The 22,274-nt window shown below is 36.9% G+C and overlaps 1 protein-coding gene across 3 annotated transcripts; it reads right to left on the bottom strand.

The window, feature by feature from the left end:
* Nucleotides 1-649: 649 nt before the first annotated feature.
* LOC128243429 (uncharacterized) lies at nt 650-20,485 on the bottom strand. 3 transcript variants are annotated; one of them, XM_052961214.1, is made up of 17 exons: nt 20,426-20,465; nt 20,085-20,120; nt 17,205-17,327; nt 13,977-14,076; nt 13,537-13,671; nt 13,236-13,306; nt 12,231-12,388; nt 10,748-10,808; nt 8,939-9,039; nt 7,587-7,754; nt 6,838-6,912; nt 6,175-6,336; nt 5,879-5,946; nt 4,236-4,278; nt 3,887-3,959; nt 2,583-2,656; nt 650-1,838 (listed from the first exon to the last, which is right to left on the bottom strand). In XM_052961214.1, exons 3-17 carry the CDS (start codon nt 17,320-17,322, stop codon nt 1,563-1,565), a joined length of 1,683 nt encoding a protein of 560 aa, XP_052817174.1. In that variant the 5' UTR covers nt 17,323-17,327; nt 20,085-20,120; nt 20,426-20,465; the 3' UTR covers nt 650-1,562. The 3 variants fall into 3 exon arrangements, with proteins under 3 accessions (XP_052817174.1, XP_052817175.1, XP_052817173.1); XM_052961215.1 differs by lacking the exon at nt 20,085-20,120 and having other exon boundaries at nt 20,426-20,485; XM_052961213.1 differs by lacking the exons at nt 20,085-20,120; nt 20,426-20,465 and adding an exon at nt 19,940-20,078.
* Nucleotides 20,486-22,274: the final 1,789 nt, after the last annotated feature.

The raw sequence follows: 22,274 nt of genomic DNA, 5'->3' as shown, positions 1-22,274 counted from the left end.
CATTTGTTTACGGTTGTCCTCATTGGGGGAAACTAAGCTTCCATGCGACTAGATTGGCTGTTTGGAGGACACAAAGCTTCCATTTGTTTACGGTTGTCCTCATTAGAGGAAACCAAGCTTTTTGCGACTAGTTTGGCTGCTTTGGAGGACACAAAGCTTCCATTTGTTGAAAGTGAAAGTTGAAAGCCCACTAGAGGAAACCAAACTTTCATTTTTTTCTAGATCCCTCCCTTTAACCCTCTTCGGAGAAGTCGCAAGTTTTCATGCGTCAAGATAGGTCCTCTAGAGAAATCATGATTTCATGTACTCTAAGGTTGAATGTCAATAAAACTTTTACAGGTCATATGACACTAAAGCCGGAAAACGTTCATTCCCTTCAAATGACTTTGGAATTGTGTTGCAATAGTTGTAGCCCGGAATTATAGCTATTCTGGTTTTCCCGACCTAATCCTCCGGTACAAACAAAATTAAACCGTTGTAATATACACATGTTACTTAGGAAACAATAGAGTCATTGGACTGTTACATGAATGTCAATAGCTCGAAATTCACCTTTTATTTGTACCGGCATGGGAAAACCCTGTTATGTTAATTCCGGGCTATATGTATTACAATCATGCAACGTGTGCATCTAACAGTGAACCCAATCTCGCAGAACTTTGCCTTTAAGACTTTTAATGATGTAAATACAACACAAAGTATTATCCACATACAAATATAAAATATCATCAAAAATATAATATATAGAGAGAGAGGGATAGAATAACAAAAAATAGATTTATTGTAAAGCAAATCCCCCAGCCCTAAAACAAATAACAATGCATAATTGATGTCATGTATTATAAAAGATACCCTTGTAAATGGATATAGCATAATAACATGCAGAACATTTATACAAATACGAAAGTCACCTGGTAGAATGTATATGATTTATAATGGACGCAAACATTTAGATCATTAGTGTAGACGTATTCAGATAAAAAAAGGATGAGCTAGTCTTTTCTCAACATAAATGCCTAAACAACGAAATTTGAAATAGCAGAACATGTCTTGTTATTTATTTCGGAAATTATTTTTTTCAACCATCTGTGGACAAATAAAATTAGTTGCAAATAAAACATTCAAATATGTCACAAAATAGCAAATCAAAAGAAAGTGCAGCTCATAGCACTTTATAAACGTATATGTAATATATTATATATAAACTTAATTGTGCAACATCGTATATCTGTACGTTGTAACATATCGGCGTTTTAATATCTTACATTTAGTGTTTTTTTTTTTTCAATTGAAGCCAATGCTGGAAGCAACTATACAAAAACCTGTATTCGTAAATATACCATGAAGCTATTCAACCAAAATTAACAAGATTCAATATTTGGATATTCTATTTTATTCTGTTTTATAAATAGCACTAAGCATTTCGGTATTAAATCTTGGAAAACATAATAAAGATGTGTAGTTAATAAGTAAGCCCCAAACTAATAATGTGGTTCACTAATAACGTTGCTATTGGCTTCAATGAAATGTTGATCTTATAAGATATATGCTTAGAATTTCTATCAAACTGTTCCCGGCTTATAACATTTTTCAAGGCGAGCGACGAATCCCAAACACAATTGCGCAAAAACAATGACAACAATAAGGCTGATGGATGCCGACGACTGCACGCCGACATTGACGGATTTCGTTGTGGGCGCAGTTGTCGTCGGTACCGGAAGTGTGTCCATGAAGTTTAGCAGCCCGACGGTCGCGTTGCCGACATATCCAGTATCGGCGGATGCGTTGCAGCCCTTTTCCGCTGTGGCACAGATGTCTGCAGACACACTGACTCCCATCTGTATTGAACGTGTTAGTGAATGTTTGAATTAGATAACAATTATACCAATGAGAACTTTAACAAAATGGGTCAGGCAGCAAACTTACATTACATCATTTTTTTGCCGAAAAAATGAGCTAGCAATATAAAACGATTATATACCATACGATGTTTTAATGTTGTTCTAAAGCTGCACTCTCACATATTGAACGTTTTGACAACATTTTTATTTTTTGTCTTGGAACGAGCTAATTTTTGCGAGAATCCATAGAAACCAAGACTGCTAACAAAAAGTCAGATCGCAACTTTTTAAATTTAAGTTAAAAAATATTAAGTTTTCTGCATTTTTCTTAAACCGTTAGTAACGGTTTATACCATAAAACATTCATTTTCGAACGGAAAAATGAAAATCTACGATCTGATTTTTTGTCAGCAATGTTATATCATTGATTAGCAGATATTTACGCAAAAAAATGCTCTTTCCAAGACAAAAAATAAAGAAGTTGTTAAAATGGTAAATCAGTGAGAGTGCAGCTTTAAACGGTGGCGGGAGATATCGTGACATAAAGAAAGGAGCTTTTTGCGTTTTTTTCTGATAATAGGTGCTGTTAATCCGTCAATCGAAACCTCAACTCTTTGTGGCTTTAACTATTTTGGCAATGATACGTCTCTTTCATTTCAGCGATTTGTTTTCAGCATCGAAATAATCTGACTTGCACATGTGTTTTCAAACGAGTAATAAGCATCCTTCATTGCATCTTACCGAGCTTATGGATATTTTGCTGGCTTTAATTCGGGCATGTTTTGACAGGGGCAAGCGGAATGATAGTTCATGTTCTGAAAAGAAATAAAAACAAACGTTCCAGAAATAACCGAAACAAAAACTTCTTATTATAATGCATTTTTAGAAATATGTTATTTGAATAAAAAGTTAATTCAATTATTCAGTTAACATTAATACATAGACTGTTGACGTAAACGCACGCGCTTCCTACCAGGGCGTTCACTTCAGGTTCGATCCCCGGCCTTGGCGCATGAGAGTTTTGTTTGTGGTCACCAAGCCGGACAAGTGGGTTTCGTCCGGGTACTGATTAATACATTTCATATCACAATCGTTGTAAACCAAATAAGTTTGACCTAAACACATGCAGGGACAAAGCATGCCTTATTAATGGGACTCGCTCATGTTTTTGTAAAATGCACAAGTTTTTTGTATGAAGAAATCAAGTGTGGCAAATCCTTAGAAGTGTTTAAACTAAGGTATCAAAAGGAACTGGAACTCTTAGGCAAATGTTGATATTTGCTTAAATAACGTCTTTAAAGACCACAATTTTCATTAGTGTTAATAACGCTAATGGTCACTTAATAAAGGCTTTATTGTTGTGTGATTCATTGATTGACATTATCATGTGATGTTATCAATGTATTGTTTCAAGATAAAAACATCCATCATTTTTTATTTAGTTCTGCTAGCCTAGTGGTGTAGGCGTCGGTTCGTAGGTTTGTCTTCACTTTACCGGTGTGGGTTCACACCCGACAAACACCAAACAACTTTCTTTTTACTATAATTGTATTTTTTCCGAAAGCTCGGTATCATAGAGTAAAATAAATATAAAAGAAGTGTGTTCAGATTAATTACCGGGAAAACTTATTTTTGGTTCAAAAACATGAGCGAGTTACTTTAAAAGCCAACATCCTACTTCGTAACGACGTATGATTAATTTTCACAACGCAATGCGAAACGCTATAGCAGTCTTTATCAAGGTCAAGCAAAACAGGTCCTAATTTCTCAAACAATCTTTAGCCGCTAACAACAGGATCAAGCTAAGCTCACAGTTTTCTTTTTGGTATAAATGGTCAAAGGACTCACTTTAAAGGACCTTGATAAACCTTAATTAACCATTTTTTTTTAAATATCATCATGTTAAACTATAATTTGGTTTATAATATCAAGCTAATGTAAGTTATTAAGTGAAATGAAATTGTTACTTTTACTCGTTACGCTTAAGATTTTTTTCGAGGAAATTGGGCCAGTTTTTCTGTACTTTGTATTCAGCATATGTTTACCATTAAGTTTGTCCTGAAGTTTTTCTTGCATCAAAGGTCCGTAGTATTTTAAAATGTTCGGCAGAGTCTCGCTCTGAAACAACACACGTACAAAAGTAAATAAGATGGACATCTGACTTTATTCATAATTTTTATGCCATTGACTGATTTCAACGGTTAAATGGAGTTTTCACTAGGTAATAAAGTTGTTTATTTTTCATCGAAATGTTCATTAATTTAGGTGCGTTAAGTTATGTTTGTTTTTCTTGCCATAAGGCGTAAAAAATATTTTCACTAACCCGACCGACCCTACAACCCAAGTTATACTTTTATCTCATAAATATACAAAGATAAAATGAAACACCCTTACCAATGTTTCCCAGTAATCCGATTGGTCGACCGTTACATTTCCTCTGTAATTGTATACAAATACAATGGTTTAGAGCTGCACTCTCACAGATTTACCGTTTTTACAACTTTTTTATTTTTTGTCTTGGAATGAGCCATTTTTGCGTAATTATCTGTTAACCAGTGATAAAAGACTGCTGACAAAAAATCAGAGCGAAGATTTTATATTTCCGTTCAAAATGTAATGTTTTATGGCTTAAACCGTTACTAACGGTTTGAGAAAAATGCATAAAACATCAATTTTTTAACTTGAATATAAAAATCTGCGATCTTATTTTTTGTCAGCAGCATTATGTGAGAGTGCAGCTTTAAAGCAAACGGAGACATTTTAATGCGCAACAATCTTTTGATTAAATAAATCTCGTAGCTTAACAGGCAGCCCCCCGTAGACCGCCTTTCGCTTCACATTATTTTCTTAATATGAGATCAAAAATCAAAACTTAAACAAAACAGAGCTACATTGAACGAATGCTCTTGAAAAAAAGAACCCTGCTTACCCAATTCTGCTGACACAAGCAGGAATGTTTAAATGTAATGTTTTTGAACATAGGAAGCAAAATAACCCAATCCTGCTGACACAAAGCGGAACAATTTTAAATATTATGCTCTTGAACAAAGGCACGCCGCTAACCAAATCCAGCCGACACAAAACGGGGAAGTTTTAAAGTAATGCTCTTGAACAAATGAACGCCGCCTACCCAATCCTGCTGACACAAAACGGGGAAATTTTAAAGTAATGCTCTTGAACAAATGAACGCCACCTACCCAATCCTGCTGACACAAAACGAGGCAATTTTAAAGTAATGCTCTTGAACAAATGAACGCCACCTTCCCAATCCTGCTGACACAAAACGGGGCAATTTTAAAGTAATGCTCTTGAACAAATGAACGCCGCCTACCCAATCCTGCTGACACAAAACGGGGCAATTTTAAAGTAATGCTCTTGAACAAATGAACGCCACCTTCCCAATCCTGCTGACACAAAACGGGGAAATTTTAGAACGGGGAAGTTTTAAAGTAATGCTTTTGAACAAATTAACGCGGCCTACCCAATCCTGCTGACTTAAAGCGGGACAATTTTAAAACGGGGAAGTTTTAAAGTAATGCTCTTGAACAAATGAACGCCACCTACCCAATCCTGCTGACACAAAACGAGGCAATTTTAAAGTAATGCTCTTGAACAAATGAACGCCATGCACCTACCCAATCCTGCTGACACAAAACGGGGAAATTTTATAGTAATGCTCTTGAACAAATAAACGCCACCTACTCAATCCTGCTGACCCAAAACGGGGAAATTTTAAAGTAATTCTCCTGAACAAATGAACGCCACCTACCCAATCCTGCTGACACAAAACGGGGCAATTTTAAAGTGATGCTCTTGAACAAATAAACGCCACCTACCCAATCCTGCAGACACAAAACGGGGAAATTTTAAAGTAATGCTCTTGAACAAATAAACGCCACCTACTCAATCCTGCTGACAAAAAACGGGGAAGTTTTAAAGTAATGCTCTTGAACAGATGAACGCCACCTACCCAATCCTGCTGACACAAAACGGGGAAATTTTAAAGTAATGCTCTTGAACAAAAGAACTCCGCTTACCCAACTGCGCTGACCTTGCCGTGCATCTGTTCGTTTTCAAGTCGTAATTGAAGTGGTATGACAATATTCTGAAATTGACACAGAATGGACTTGTAGACCTGAATGACAATTCACGTTTATAAATTAAAGGACAAGCCTATTTCTATTTGTGTTTTGGAAACGATAACGCTTTTATACAACGAAACAGAAAATAACCAAACAAATAGGTAACTTATTCCAATAACAATTTGAATGTTATTAGTTTAAATGAATGTTTGTTCCTGCATACGACTTTATATATTTGGATAAATACTTACAACCGCGGCTGAGAACCACGGATCCGATTTGTCAGCGCTCTCAGCGGTGAAATAAACCCGACCGTCCACGTACAAATACATGAAGTTGTCCCCGACGGACAGAGCCAGATTGGTTGCCGACACTCGGATACCGATGACTCGCCCCGGCCATCGCTCGGCCGCCTGTAGCAATATAGAATGTTATTTAAAGAATTGATTACCACATGAGTCTTTTTACCATGCTTTGTCTACTTTGTGTCTACGCATTGACTTCCACACTAGAACGTTAACAAGTAGAATAAGCATACACGTTCTATAACAACCGTGTGGATAAAATACAACCCTCTTCACTTATACAACAAGCCATGTAATGAAAGTTGTCATTGACATTAAGCGCAACCCCTCGTTATTGATTTTTTACACTCGCGATCAATCGGAACACCTCGGCCAGTATCCAACAGAATCACGAAGCTTGCCGGAGATGGCCGATTGGTTACGATTGACTCGCGCTTAATATCTCGTGTGTAATCTAAAAGAAAACCTCGGGTTGTGGGTGTCGTAACTATTTCTTAATCTACAAGCAAGTTATTCATTATATGGTTTATCCATACTCATCAGTTTTGTCTTACAATTAATGCAAATAAGTATCATACAAATCATATATTTTAATGTAGATATTCCTACCTTATAGAAAACGTTTCCTGCGCAGAAAATTCCGGAACAGGAGAGGTTGAGCGAAAACTTTTGATTGGCCATAATCTGTGAACAAATCATATAGATAATATGTAAGCAGCCGCCATGTTAAGATTTTAAACATGACGAAAGTTTGTAGGTTGTACTGATTTTTGATACTACAACTAAACGCAGCTTAAAGGGACTAGTTCACGATTTAAAGGATCAGACATCGCTGTTTTTTTTATTTCGTGTGATATATGAACAACATGCTTGCAGCAATAATAAAACATCAAAATAGCTCTTTTTTAGAATAATCATTGGAAACTGTTACGAAAAATGCTCTATTTTGCCGGTAAACGTTATTAAAGCTATTCAAAATTGAATCGTTTAAGGCATGAAAAATTATGTTTAAATGAGTATCTGGCTGTAGCTGTTCGCTTTTTGTCGATGAAAGTAAGAAGAATAATCAATTTAAAATAAAAAATATTCCCAACATAAAATCGGTGAACGAGTCCCTTTAAAGATGGGATTGGCTATACAAAAGCTATGTGTACTTTTCTTTCTGTTACCAAACGTTTGTAATGTAAGGAAATAGTATGTTTTATCACAATAAAAGAAATTCCAAATCCTAGTCATTTTTTTTATTATAAATTTTATCGCAAATGACTTGCTTCGCGTTAAAATTGATCATGAAAAAGAGGACTGCAATATAACAGATATTTTTTTTTAGATTTTATATCGCAATATATCAGTTTTACCTCCTTGAAGCCAAGCTTATAATGCAGAAGGCCGCTGTCGTTAGCCGCCTGAACAACATTTCCAAATACCGCCTTAGCAAACGATATCTCGAAACCGGAAGCGGTGGTTGCCGTGGGGAAATGCTGGTCGTTGATAGGAAACTTCCGGCCATTCATTGTAAAACCTGCCTGTTAATGAAATACGAGTATATATCATATTATGTTTTGCATCTTGTCAAGACTGGACGCAATAATTACATTTTAAGGCCATAGGTCGAGGCTTCATGTGAAATGAACAGAAATGAGCTGAATATGATTTAAATTTCCATTGTTCTTGGTAAAATGAAACTAGAAATCCCATTGGCAGCTGTAAAGATTGTAAAGTGAACCTAAAAATCTTATTGTCCATTGTAGAGCAGAAAGTCGAAGAAAAATAATGGAGTATCGAAATAAGTATCGAATACGATCTTTTTAGCTCTGTGGTTGTTTAAATGTTGAAGAATTTTTTTCGCGAGGGATTTTCCTAGAAAAATTAAACATATTATAGTTTAAGGCTAAACACATCGAGAAGAATGCTAGACCTATGACTCAATTTCGAAATTGATCAGGCTGACCAATAATCATAGGTCAAGGTCAGCCTAAGCCGTCATGGACATAATTCAGTCAAAACGTCTCCACGTGAAACGAGTTCGGTATCCGAAAAAAAGTGCAAGTTATTAAATTGATTTCGTTTTTTCTGTCACCGTTTTGCTTAGCTTTACTATTCCAGCGCCGACAAATCCTTTATCGGTCAACAATTAAACCAGGAACGATCTTGGTCAAATATTCAAACCAGCTTCGAACGGTAGTCAACCGCTGGTTTACCACGGCAGAGTACCATTTTTGTTTAATAATAGAACCCTTTGTTTAATTAATTCAAATTGATATATCAGATTCGTTGTTTGAGGCCATCGTTGTTGTGTTAAGAGTGTTAAGTAAATACTCTGATGAAGAGATGCGAATATAAGAATGAAATATACCGTGACGCTAATTGAAAATTCATAGTTCCTACCTGCAATATACCACGATGTTCTAACTTATTCGACAGGCACGTTATAGTTAAAACAGAGATATGTAAAATCTTAATGATTTAGAAGGGCTGAGCGAGCGAGCCAGTCTTAGACATTGAGATTTTAAATGCTTTAAATTGTAACCTGTTTTCAAAGGTTGGGAAAACAAACAATGTCTTTATAAACGATTAAGCCTCGTTTGCTTATAGACTATTTCATTTGGTAGAAATGTAGGTTATAATCTAAAATTGGTTAGAGTTTTGAGCTTGGAAGATTTTATCATTAACCACAAGAATTATTAAATAACTGTTCTTTTTTACCTACCTTTAAGTAAACATAAATGGCTTTGGTCGTTACGTTCACTGCTACGACTGACGAGTCAATTGCAAACGTCTGATTGTAAAACGTGATATTTGACGTTTTCTCTGAAAACGACGTCAGATGATACATAACAGGCATTACAAGCAACTGTGTATTGGTGTAACAATCAGTTTAAAGAAATGAGGTAGCCGATATATAAATCTGTTATTTTAGTATCACTCCAAATGGTATTATGGGTCAAAAGGAACATAATTTTATACCAAAAAAAATCAAAACAAAACTAATAATTGAACGATTGAATGGTGGCCAGAATGGCAATTACACGTCTGGTTTCAGTTAAAATATGTTCTTTTTTTAGCTGTGTGAAGTTAGCTAAACATACGACATTGGACATTGGACATTCAAAATCGAATGTTGTGCCGGCACGACATTGGACATTGGACATTCAAAATCGAATGTTGTGCTGGCACGACATTGGACATTGGACATTCAAAATCGAATGTTGTGCTGGCACGACATTGGTCATTAGACATTCAAAAGTGAAAGTCGTGCTGGCAAGACATTGGACATTGGACATTCAAAATCAAATGTTGTGCTGGCACGACATTGGTCATTAGACATTCAAAAGTGAAAGTCGTGCTGGTATGACATTGGACATTGGACATTCAAAAATGAATGTCGATTTTGATGTCAAATGTCCAATGTCGTGCCAGCACAACATTCGATCTTGAATGTCCAATGTCCAATGTCGTATGTTTAGCTAACTTCACACAGCTTTTTTTATCTATTTTACTGCAATACTTTATTTAAAGGGACACTCTTATTCAAAATAAATGCATACGCATGTATAACATACACCAATTTTGACTGATAAACCTTTAACTACTTACTTAATAATGCATTTTTAGAAAATATTAATTTCTGATAACAAGATTGTAGCTGTGTTTTTAATAGCAGAAAGCGCAAAAAATATTAAATGATGGGTGAATGCTAAAAGATTTAATGTGGTCTACTATAGTCTCATTAGGTTGAAATACCGTATTTTAGGCTGATTTCTTTCAAATTAAACTCGGTATCCTTCATAAGAACCATTGTTTTTGACATTTATTCATCCCTTTTGGAATATTAAAACAATATTATTAATTGTGGTAAATCTTATAAAGGAGTGGTAAAAGTGCATCTTTAATAATGTTTGTTCGGACATTTAGTCTACATAAGCATGTGATCAATATGCAATGCCTTATTAAATGACGCCAACATTATATCAGGCCCAAATAAAACGAACAAACTTAAGTCACATCTCGATCTCAGACTCAACTCTTTACCCCATAACAGCAAAGGTTATTCAAAATCGTAATTCTGTTATAAGGAACTAGCTAAATCGGAGACCGGGTTCGAACCAGTGCCGCCAAAATTGCACTCCAGTGTATCCACTGTGCTACGAAGGCTTAACAATTGGAATATATGAATAATAAACTTGGTCATATCACGTGATAACATCGACTAGCCAATCACGCATAAGAAATAAATTCTACTAGGTAGACATACCTAGTAATCTTTTTTAGTGGAAAAATACGAAAAAACTGCGAAAAATAAATTAATTGTAAACTATGTGGTACTTCAGTTAGTAAGTTTCAATGCATTGTACACATCGATACCAAGTTTATGTCAGTTTTCGACAATTTTTTTTTTCGCTAGTTCATCATTCGGAGTTCAGTCTTTAACTTAATCCTGTAAAAAGGCATTTGGGGTATATGTATAGGAGAAATTGGGAGAAGAAAAAATATTTCTTTGAAGTTGCCGTGGTCCTACCTTGCAGCCTGTTTATCTCTTGTTCAACTTTGGTTTGAAATTTAGCCACAGCTTTGCAAAACTGAAATTTGATACCACAGCTATGAACAATCTATCGACATTTCCTTCAAGCTGAACTCTCACAGATTGACCGTTTTGGCAAACAATGTATCTTATTTTTAATCTTAGAATGAGCCAACTTTTGCGTTAATCTCTAGAAACCAGTGATATAAAACTGCTGACAAAAGATTAGAACGCAGTTTTTTAAAATTACGTTCGAAAATTGACGTGTTATGGCTAAAAGCTAAGTCCTTAAGAAAACAGAGTTTTTGGTAGTTATATGACTGAATTTAAGGCACTGATGCCAAAATAAGCTGTCAGTATGTGAGAGTCTAGCTTTAAGTACAGCAGTTCATTTAAATAAAGCGTTCGTTTGAACTCATTATGGAAAATATTGGTATATATTCATTCGCATGTGTAATGAGCTGGTGGAATGTCCCATTCACAACCGAATAACTTCTTCAATAAATCATTGGCCCTAATTAATATTTCTGCCTGGCTAATGCGGGTTTAATGGTTTAATAAAGAAATATAAACATAAGATAAGTGTAAAGAAGACAAGGGGTTCGCTGATGTAAATGGGGACAAGAGGTCGTCAGTGAACTGGGAAAGGAGATTCGCTAGGAAATCAGGGACAAAGGGGTTCGCTTACGAGAGGGGGGGGGGGAGTGGTTCGCTAGCAAATCGGGGACAAAGAGGCTCGCTTACGAGAGGGGGGCAAGTGGTTCGCTAGCAAATCGGGGACAAAGGGGCTCGCTTACGATAGGGGGGCAAGAGGTTCGCTAGCAAATCAGGGACAAAGAGGTTCGTTCACGAACAGGGGGGACAAGAGGTTTGCTTACAAATCGGGGACAAAGGGGTTCGCTTACGAACTGAGGTAAGAAGTTTGCTTACAAATCGGAGACAATGGGGCTCGCTTACGAACTGGGACAAGAGGTTCGCTTACATATCGGGGACAAAGGGGCTCGCTCACGAAATGGTCTAAGAGATTCGCATACAAATCGGGGACAAAGGGGTTCGCTTACGAACTGAGGTAAGAAGTTCGCTTACAAATCGGAGACAAGGGGGCTCGCTTACGAACTGGGACAAGAGGTTCGCTTACATATCGGGGACAAAGGGGCTCGCTCACGAAATGGTCTAAGAGATTCGCATACAAATCGGGGACAAAGGGGCTCGCTTACGAACAGGGGGGCAAGAAGTTCGCTTAGAAACCGGGGACGAAGTGATTCGCTTACGCGTTCGGGCAAAAGGTTCGCTTACAAATCGGGGACAAAGTGGTTCGCTTACGAACAGGAGGCAAGAGGTTTGCTTAGAAATCGGGGACAAAGAAGCTCGCTTACGAACTGAGGCAAGATGTTCGCTTACAAATCGGGGAAAATGGTTTAGTTAATGAATCTGATCAAGGCTACAAGCATATAAAATTACTTATGTCTATGTTACAAACCGATTTCTTTATTTCTTTCTTGAGGTCCGCAACGATGCTGTTTGCAATCATCTCCATAAAACTGATCAAATCGCTGTCATAAAACTTTATCTTCAGTTGAGTGATGTCCGCGCCACAATCTATGATGTCTGTACCTATGCCGCCAGCTTCTGTCACCGCTTTTGGAATAGAAATGACAAATTAAACATTCCTTTCTAACACATATGCAAGAAATTGACATATAAATCGTTGTTAACGAATCTGGGACCAGCGGTTTGCTGAAAATTCGGGACAAGAGGGTTCGTTAACGAATCAATGACAAGAGTTCCTAACAGTTAACGAATCGGGGACAAGAGGTTCGTTAACGAATCCGGTACAATGGGTTCGCTTACAATTCCGGGACAAGAGGTTCGCTAACGAAAAGGGACAAGAGGTTCGTTAACGAATCCGGGACAAGATCGTTGTTAACGAATCTGGAACAAGCGGTTTGCTGAAAATTCGGGACAATGGGTTCGCTTACAATTCCGGTACAATGGGTTCGCTTACAATTCCGGGACAAGAGGTTCGCTAACAAAAAGGGACAAGAGGTTCGCCAACGAAAAGGGACAAGAGGTTCGCTAACAAAAAGGGACAAGAGGTTCGAGGTTCGCTAACGAAAATGGACAAGGTGTTCGCTAACGAAAAGGGACAAGAGGTTCGCTAACAAAAAGGGACAAGAGGTTCGCTAACGAAAAGGGACAAGAGGTTCGTTAACGAATCCGGTACAGGGGGTTCGCTTACAATTCCGGGACAAGAGGTTCGCTAACAAAAAGGGACAAGAGGTTCACTTACAATTCCGGGACAAGAGGTTCGCTAACAAAAAGGGACAATAGTTTCGCTTACAATTCCGGGACAAGAGGTTCGCTAACAAAGAGGGACAAGAGGTTCGCTAACGAAAAGGGACAAGGCGTTCGCTAACATGTTCGCTTACGATTCGGGAACAGTATATTTACCAGAAACCGCATGTTTACATAATTCTATACTAACACAACTTAGCTATGATGTTGAAAGACGTTTTGGCGCTAGTCACGTTCAATTTGCCCTTGCCTTGAAACGTTCTGGAACGAAAGATATCAACGATTTTAATATTAATGTAAAAGCATAAGAACGCATAATAAAACTTTTTACAAATTTGATGTATCAATTGGCGTTATTTAAATATCGGTTTCCAAGACAGAATGAATGATACCAACGCATAATAAAACATTTTACAAATTTGAAGCTTTGGCGTTATTCGAATGATCGGTTTCCATGACAGAATGAATGATGCTAATCGCAGACAACTTACACGCCCGCCTGGTCTTTAGAATGAAACGCCCAACTAGCGGAAATGACAAGTTTTGTGACATTGGCGTTGAAGTGCAAGACACCGTCCCCGAGCTGTATTGATGAACTAACGTGACCCACGTCCTCAACGCGCACTCTGGGGAGGAAAAAAGAAACATGCACTGTAACTTCTTGTTAACGGATCTAATGATGTCGTGTTAAACCATTCTCTTCACCGCTTGCCATAGGATGGTACATATCAGTGCTTAAGGGTATTTCTATATATTCAATTCCGGTTTCATTAGATACTTGTATAACATTTCTAAATCATGATACTACAACTTTTCTTTATTAATCGATTTTGAACAGTTTTGAAAGAAAACCAAGGCAAGTTTTTCATTATTTTCTTCAACCTTTTTCTCCAACTTTGTATGTTTTCTTATTTTTGTTCTTAGCACCTACCCCGTGACTTGCCAGTTGAAGGAACCACTGCTGTTCACCATGTCCGGAATATGAACTTTCTTCATCGATTTTATGAAGTGGTACAGGTCTAACTGCGTATCTAAAATAAGAATAAAATAAGAATGAGGAAGCTATTACTTTGTATATAATAGAGTGTATTTTAAAGTTCTATAAAAAAAACCATAGAACCTCCCCAAGTAAGGGAGTAACCCGAACGAGGCCTACTATTTTCTGCACAACTTTAAAAATATTTACTTCGATGTTGAGCGTATTCGATTGTATGAGTACCAATTATATTCGAGCTTTATTCATAAACGCTTACGAGTAAATGACGTTAATAACTTTTTATGTAATCCTTGAGAAACTCCTGGCCCCAATATCACAAAAATATTCAAGTCAAATCTTATTCTCAAACTCGTCTAAATTCACCACATGAACGAATAGAATGGTTCAAAATCATGCATGCCGTGTTTCTAAATATATATCTAAATATGTGTGTCATCCTTATTACATACACAATTCGAGGGGTGAATGCGAAAAGGTTCTAAGTGACATTAAATAAAGAAGATAGAACCTTTTCAATTTCACCCCTCATAAAAATAGAGTTGGTAATTATAGTCAGCGACAAACCGTTCTATGGAATACCATCAGGCGAACATGGAATAAAACTAAATTTTCATTGATACACAATTGGGCCGCTTGTTCAGGACGTTGTTAAAGTTGATAACGTCAAAAATGACGTCGTTGTTGTCTTTGAAGCTTGAGTTCTTTCATTATGAGCTCACATATTGAAATATAAACATGTTCTCTCAAATATTGTTAGGAATACAGCAGATCACAATCCATTGTACATCCTGAACAGAAACGATTTGACAATGAACAATCAGCCCATTAATAGATGCATACACAAATGGTACTTTGTCAAAGTTCTGAACAATCAGCCCATTAATAGATGCATACACAAATGGTACTTTGTCAAAGTTCTGAACAATCAGCCCATTAATAGATGCATACACAAATGGTACTTTGTCAAAGTTCTGAACAATCAGCCCATTAATAGATGCATACACACTAATGGTACTTTGTCAAAGTTCTGAACAATCAGCCCATTAATAGATGCATACACAAATGGTACTTTGTCAAAGTTCTGAACAATCAGCCCATTAATAGATGCATACACAAATGGTACTTTGACAAAGTTCTGAACAATCAGCCCATTAATAGATGCATACACACTAATGGTACTTTGTCAAAGTTCTGAACAATCAGCCCATTAATAGATGCATACACAAATGGTACCTTGTCAAAGTTCTGAACAATCAGCCCATTAATAGATGCATACACAAATGGTACTTTGACAAAGTTCTGAACAATCAGCCCATTAATAGATGCATACACTAATGGTACTTTGTCAAAGTTCTGAAAAATCAGCCCATTAATAGATGCATACACAAATGGTACTTTGTAAAAGTTCTGAACGACCAGCCCATTTATAGATGCATACACACTAATGGTACTTTGTCAAAGTTCTGAACGACCAGCCCATTAATAGGTGCATATACTAATGACACTTTGTCAAAGTTCTGAACGACCAGCCCATTAATAGGTGCATACACACTAATGGTACTTTGACAAAGTTCTGAAAGACCAGCCCATTAATAGGTGCATACACACTAATGGTACTTTGTCAAAGTTCTGAACAATCAGCCCATAAATAGGTGCATACACACTAACGGTACTTTGACAAAGTTCTGAACGACCAGCCCATTAATAGGTGCTTACACTAATGGTACTTTGTCAAAGTTCTGAACGACCAGCCCATTAATAGGTGCATACACACTAATGGTACTTTGACAAAGTTTTGAACGACCAGCCCATTAATAGGTGCATACACTAATGGTACTTATAAACGATAAAATTTTGACTTTCGTTGATAATTCGACTACCTTGTATCTATTTCGTTCCTGAATGCGATGCTGAAACTTCATTTCGTTTTAAATTCCATACATTAACTACCTTGTTCCTATGTTTATCAAAACTACCTTAAAGATACACTCTTCCTCCCAAATAAAACATACCACAAATAACACAATTGTTATACTATACCTAAAAGGATGAATAAATGTAAAAAAACAATGGTTCTTATGAAGGATACCGAATTCAATTTGAAAGAAAAATGATGAAAACGTGGTGTTTCTACCTTATGAGACGATAGTAGATCACAGTAAATATTTGAGCCCTCACCAATCATTTTTATACTTTTTTGAGTTTTCATTAGATGCATGGTCACAATCTTGTTACAAGTAATTAATTAAAAAAAACCCCCCAAATTATTAAGTAAGTAGTTTAAGGATAATCACTTACAATTTATGTTTGTAATACATGTGTATGTATTGATTTTGAATAAGAGTGTCACTTTAATGTCATGCCAAAATGATTACATGTTTAGAGTAATCTGGTTGGTTGACATCGAACCCAATAAAAAACAGTTCTCATAAATCTTAGTTATATAAATATCATTTATAAACAAAATAGAAAAAATAAACACGCTAAATTGTATATATAAACCGTAAAAAGAGTTACATTCGGTTATTTCGAGCCGGTATTCATAAAACATTTTAAGTCTTTCCATAACTTACGTTTATTTAGTTAAATAGTTCACTAGTATTTCGATATTATAACTTAAAATTTTCTGAAATAGTTTATATATTTAATGATGTTATTGAAGATACACACTTTAATTTATTCGGAACTCCTCGGTCATTTTCCATCGAAAACAACCTCGAATGTGAATGGACGGTTTACAATTACATGTATACATTTCACTGGCATTCCATTAAACCACTAAACAACATTTTAGAATATTAATTATTAATTAATTAATTCATACTATTTTTTAAAAGTTTACGAACTACTTCTACGGATGTACAGGCAAACATCCGAGGTTGTTTTCGGTGACCAAAAAGCCGAGGAGCTCCGAATGGTATACAGGAAGTTGGATTAACCCCAAATTCCTTGTTTATCGATATTTGCTTTTGTTTTTCAATCTGGTAGGAAGGTTTAGATAATACAGTCTGACGCTTTAAAGACAGTATCAATTTGGTACCGCCCTCTTAATAATAAGAAAACAACATCATCTACAAACACAATTTAAACACATGTCAACAGAAATGTCGTGAAAAAAAATACTAAAATTGAAAAAAAGGATTTTTATCTTTTGATACTCACAAGTCTGTAGAACTTCCTGTGTAAACAAAACCTCGATTCCGGCGGGAACCGCGTGCAGTGACGTCATCGTGGAAACCAAGATGGCGGCTCCCACAAGCGCCGTAAGTATTGATGCCATTGTATCTGGTTCGCACAAGGATATATGTTACGTATTACTTCAACTGGTCGTTTTCCATTCCATACGCTAATTATGTCAAGACTCCATGTTGAATATTAACTATACTAAAACAGCCCATGCAGTGGCGGTCCGGGGGAGACATTACAAGGCGGGTAACTTTTGGGCATTACTTTGGACATGCCCCCCTCCATCCACAGTGGCAGAGTAAGTGGTTATGTCACACCTTTTTCGATCCCAACCCCCCATATCAACTTCAAAAAGCCCATAACTATAGCAAGGTTCAACTCTTAGGGGAACTGAGACTAGTACTAAATCACATAAAATATAGATCTTAATATTATTGTTTTGTAATGAATATAAGTATTGTGGTTTAGTTCAAGTGTTAAGTTCTATCAGTATTATTCATAAACCTGGGAGCATTTATGCATTTATGTCATTATTATAAGGGGTTGGGAAGGAGGTATAGGCAGAGGCGAGACCAGGATTTGGCGTTTGAGGGGGGCGTAATTTAGGAGCGTAATATTTGACTTGCCCCTTCCTCCGAATCGTTATTTGTTTGGTTTAAAGTGTTGGCGGGTGGGGGGAGTAGCTTAGCTTAGTAGGGGGCGTATTGTATTTTTTTCTCATATACTGAAATAAACGTGAACTTGGAAGATTTATTGGGGGCTGGGCGCCGGATGCGACCCACCTGGATCCTGGATTTTGCGTGTGGCATAACCACGCACCCTGTAAAATACCCTCCCCCCTGCCAACACTTTAGACCAAATAAATTACGTTTCTAAGGCTGGGGCGCAAGTCGAAAGGGAACGCCCCTATTTAACACCCCCTCTTACGTCGTATCCTGAAGCCGCCCGTGGGCACGTGCTTTGTTTAAACGGTGGTATAAATGGTGTATATCGACCATAACGGCTGACTTAATAATGCAATCTGGGTGTCGGCTATTGATCAAACTGTGCTGAATGAATAACAATAAACATAGCAATGTGGCTTGTAAGTAACGAGAATGAATGTGTTCGCACTGAATGTCGATCGAACCCAGTCGAGTTAGTATGCCAATAAACAGTGTGGCCAAGTTTGGTTAAGAGTGGATAAGAAGTGATATGAAAGTTATTCAAGTATTACGTCGCGGACGACGCCGTCGGACAGCATAATCCCTATAAGTTTTCCATGCTATGCAGGCGACATAAAACTGATTTATTCAAGGAAGTAACTATATCCACCCAGAGTGGTTGAACATACTGATGATGAAAGTGTTACGGTAAAGACTACTTTCAAACCAATAAAATAGCCTATCGGCCTTCAACAAGTATAACGTTTGATCGTTAGAATTGTATTTTTACAACTTAACAGACATGACGTCATAACTATGTCCACGTGGTGTAAAGACGTTATAATATCAGACAGGAAGACGTGTGCGTAACTTGTCTCTGGCAAGCCAACATGTGTACCAAGTTTCATTTGAATTATTTTGAACGGTTTAAGAGTTATAGCCAAGTTGTTTGCAGGACGACGATGCCGACGACGTGGACAACGACGCCAATGCTATGATAATATTTCGACGACGTGGGCAACGACGCCAATGCTATGATAATAGTTCGACGACGTGGACAGCGACACCAATGCTATGATAATATTTCGACGACGTGGACAACGACGCCAATGCTATGATAATATTTCGACGACGTGGACAACGACGGCAATGCTATGATAATATTTTGACGACGTGGACAACGACGCCAATGCTATGATAATATTTATTTCGACGACGTGGACAACGACGCCAATGCTATGATAATATTTCGACGACGTGGACAACGACGCCAATGCTATGATAATATTTCGACGACGTGGACAACGACGGCAATGCTATGATAATATTTTGACGACGTGGACAACGACGCCAATGCTATGATAATATTTATTTCGACGACGTGGACAACGACTCCAATGCTATGATAATATTTATTTCGACGACGTGGACAACGACGCCAATGCTATGATAATATTTCGACGACATGGACAACGACGCCAATGCTATGATAATATTTATTTCGACGACGTGGACAACGACGCCAATGCTATGATAATATTTATTTCGACGACGTGGACAACGACGCCAATGCTATGATAATATTTCGACGACGTGGACAAGGACGCCAATGCTATGATAATATTTCGACGACGTGGACAACGACACCAATGCTATGATAATATTTCGACGACGTGGACAACGACGCCAATGCTATGATAATATTTATTTCGACGACGTGGACAACGACGCCAATGCTATGATAATATTTATTTCGACGATGTGAACAACGACGCCAATGCTATGATATTATTTCGACGACGTGGACAACGACGACAATGCTATGATAATATTTATTTCGACGACGTGGACAACGACGCCAATGCTATGATAATATTTCGACGACGTGGACAACGACGCCAATGCTATGATAATATTTCGACGACGTGGACAACGACGCCAATGCTATGATAATAGTTCGACATTTTTCATCAAGAAACAGACGAGCTACAAAATGAAATGACTCGATCAATAAGCCGTTTATTATAGCACACACAACATTTCACCATAATGAATTAAGTAACTTACCTGCAATTATCTTCTTTTTATCTCACTTGTTTACGTTATAAATCCAAATAATTGAAAGACATGAATTGTATGTAATCATTCAAAGTGGATTAACATGGGTATTTCACATGGGTATTTCCATTACGTAAACAAAACTTGAATTTACCCGGAAGTTTTGAAAGTTCTGCTCTTTAACCTTGAACTACAAAAATATAAAATGTTAATACAATGTTCATTCATCTATATTTATTACTATTTAAGTTTCATAGATTGTTGACTCCATCAGGTATCAACAAAATCATGAATATTTGTAATTATATTTTGAATTCAGGTTCAATAAGCCACATGACCCGTAAATACACGAATTAACATTTTAATACAAATGACATAGCAAGTGGAGCATTTAAGGACTGTTTGAATTTTACCAAAGTTTTTACAGGTAAAGAAGGACATGATTAGAGACAAATGAAACTTGGTACACACGAGGACTTAAAATTAGAGACTCACCCGTAACCCCTTTAGGCTTTTACAAAGCTTCAGGACCTTCAGTTGGGCCGGCAACCCCACACTTCCTGGTTTGGCTATACATACAAGGGACTGAACTCCAAACGTCTGGGAGTATGTACTTATATATGTTACTTCCCTTTAATCGTAATAAATAATTTGCCTCTCGACGCACACAAAAAATACTCATATTTAAGCTTATTTTGGATAAACAGTTGACAAAATGTGTATCCAAATTAAATCCAGTGCGTACTAATCAAAATATCTTATAGTATGAGAAATGGAACTAATCTGTGATGTTTTAACGACCCAAAACAGTCCCTCGTTTCAATATTAAAGCTGCACTCTCACAGATTGAACGTTTTGACATTTGTTTTATTTTTTGTCTTGGAACGAGCCGTTTTTGGCGAAAATCCATGGAAACCAGTGATATAAGACTGCTGACAAGAAATATATCGCAGATTTTTATATTTAAGTTTAAAAAATCATGTTGTATGCATTTTTCTTAAACCGTTAGTAACGGTTTAAGCCATAAAACATTAATTTTGTAACGCTCTGAATTTTTGTCAGCAATCTTTTATCATTGGTTTGCAGATATTTACACACAAATTTGCTCTTTACAAGACAAAAAATAAAAAGAGTTGTAAAAACGGTAAATCTGTGAGAGTGCAGCTGGTTTTGTAATATTTGTTACCATTTGAAAAAACACACACACAAAACAACTGTATCACCGCTGTTTGAGATTTAAAAATGTTTACAGTCCAGGGAATATTAATCCTGAAAACGAGTATGAGAGACCAAGACCCAAATTATCGAAAGGACGTATCAAGCTTACGTAAATGTATTTCTGAATCTTGATTTTACTAAAGAAAAATTAGTTTATCTTGATTATCATAAAGATAATTTTCTTTTAAAGTCGAAAACCTCTCGAGTATGTACATGCTACGCAAATGATACTAAAACAAAAATAGTAAGGTTAACCTAATCCTGCTATAAGGACTTAGGATGTTTCGAGAATTTGGACCCAGACCAAAATCAGGATAAGGGGCTTAAACCATGTTTCCAAAGCCATTTATATCCATTTCATTTATCTTCTATCTAAAATGCAAAAACAGCCAAAATCAAATTTAACAAGTGTATGAAATTTGAAATTGAAAGCTCTTAATCCTGGTTTCAGGGTTAATTCTGAACTTCACCATGGGAATGGCATGTTGTTATCTGTGAACAGTGTTGTTGTGAAACTGTTACATGCATATTATCACATGGCCATATGTGGAGGCCCTGCTAATTGTTTTCATGGAAACGACGTTCTAGAACAAACATTTTCTCCATTAAAGTACAATACTCACGTCCTTTGAGTGACAACGTGAGAGTTTGCGAATCACTAAACGGACGTGTACGTGTGCATGTAGATATACGTATATACTTATAATCAAAGGTATTTACTTGGGTTTTAAAGTCGTTTGCGAAATTTCACTTTGTACTTGACCTTGTAGGCTCGCTGATTCCTCGTGCCATCGTTCATGTCATTCTAAACGTGTTACGAGTACCATGTTAAGATACCTTCATGACGTAGAAGGTTTTACGTAGCCCATTGGTACACGTAACCTCTCCATTTCGGGGTCGGACCTTTGAAATTTCGGGTGTTTATAGAACGATAACGCATGGCGTTGTATTTTCCAACTCGAACCGAACGTTAAACTGGACTGATAGTCTTATAGTATAGGTGTCCACACCGCTCGATCCTCACCACGGGAACTCTCATGGTCCGTCAGTATTGAGTTCTACCCGGGAGACGGACTTGAGCGTGATTCGATTCAGTTATCAGCTTTTGTCACAATCCAGGTTACAA

The sequence above is a fragment of the Mya arenaria genome, chromosome 8 (genome assembly GCF_026914265.1).
Source record: "Mya arenaria isolate MELC-2E11 chromosome 8, ASM2691426v1".
In the NCBI taxonomy this organism is placed as follows: Eukaryota; Metazoa; Mollusca; class Bivalvia; order Myida; family Myidae; genus Mya; species Mya arenaria.
Note: the sequence above shows the minus strand (reverse complement) of the source record. Positions and strands in the feature narration are given on the sequence as shown.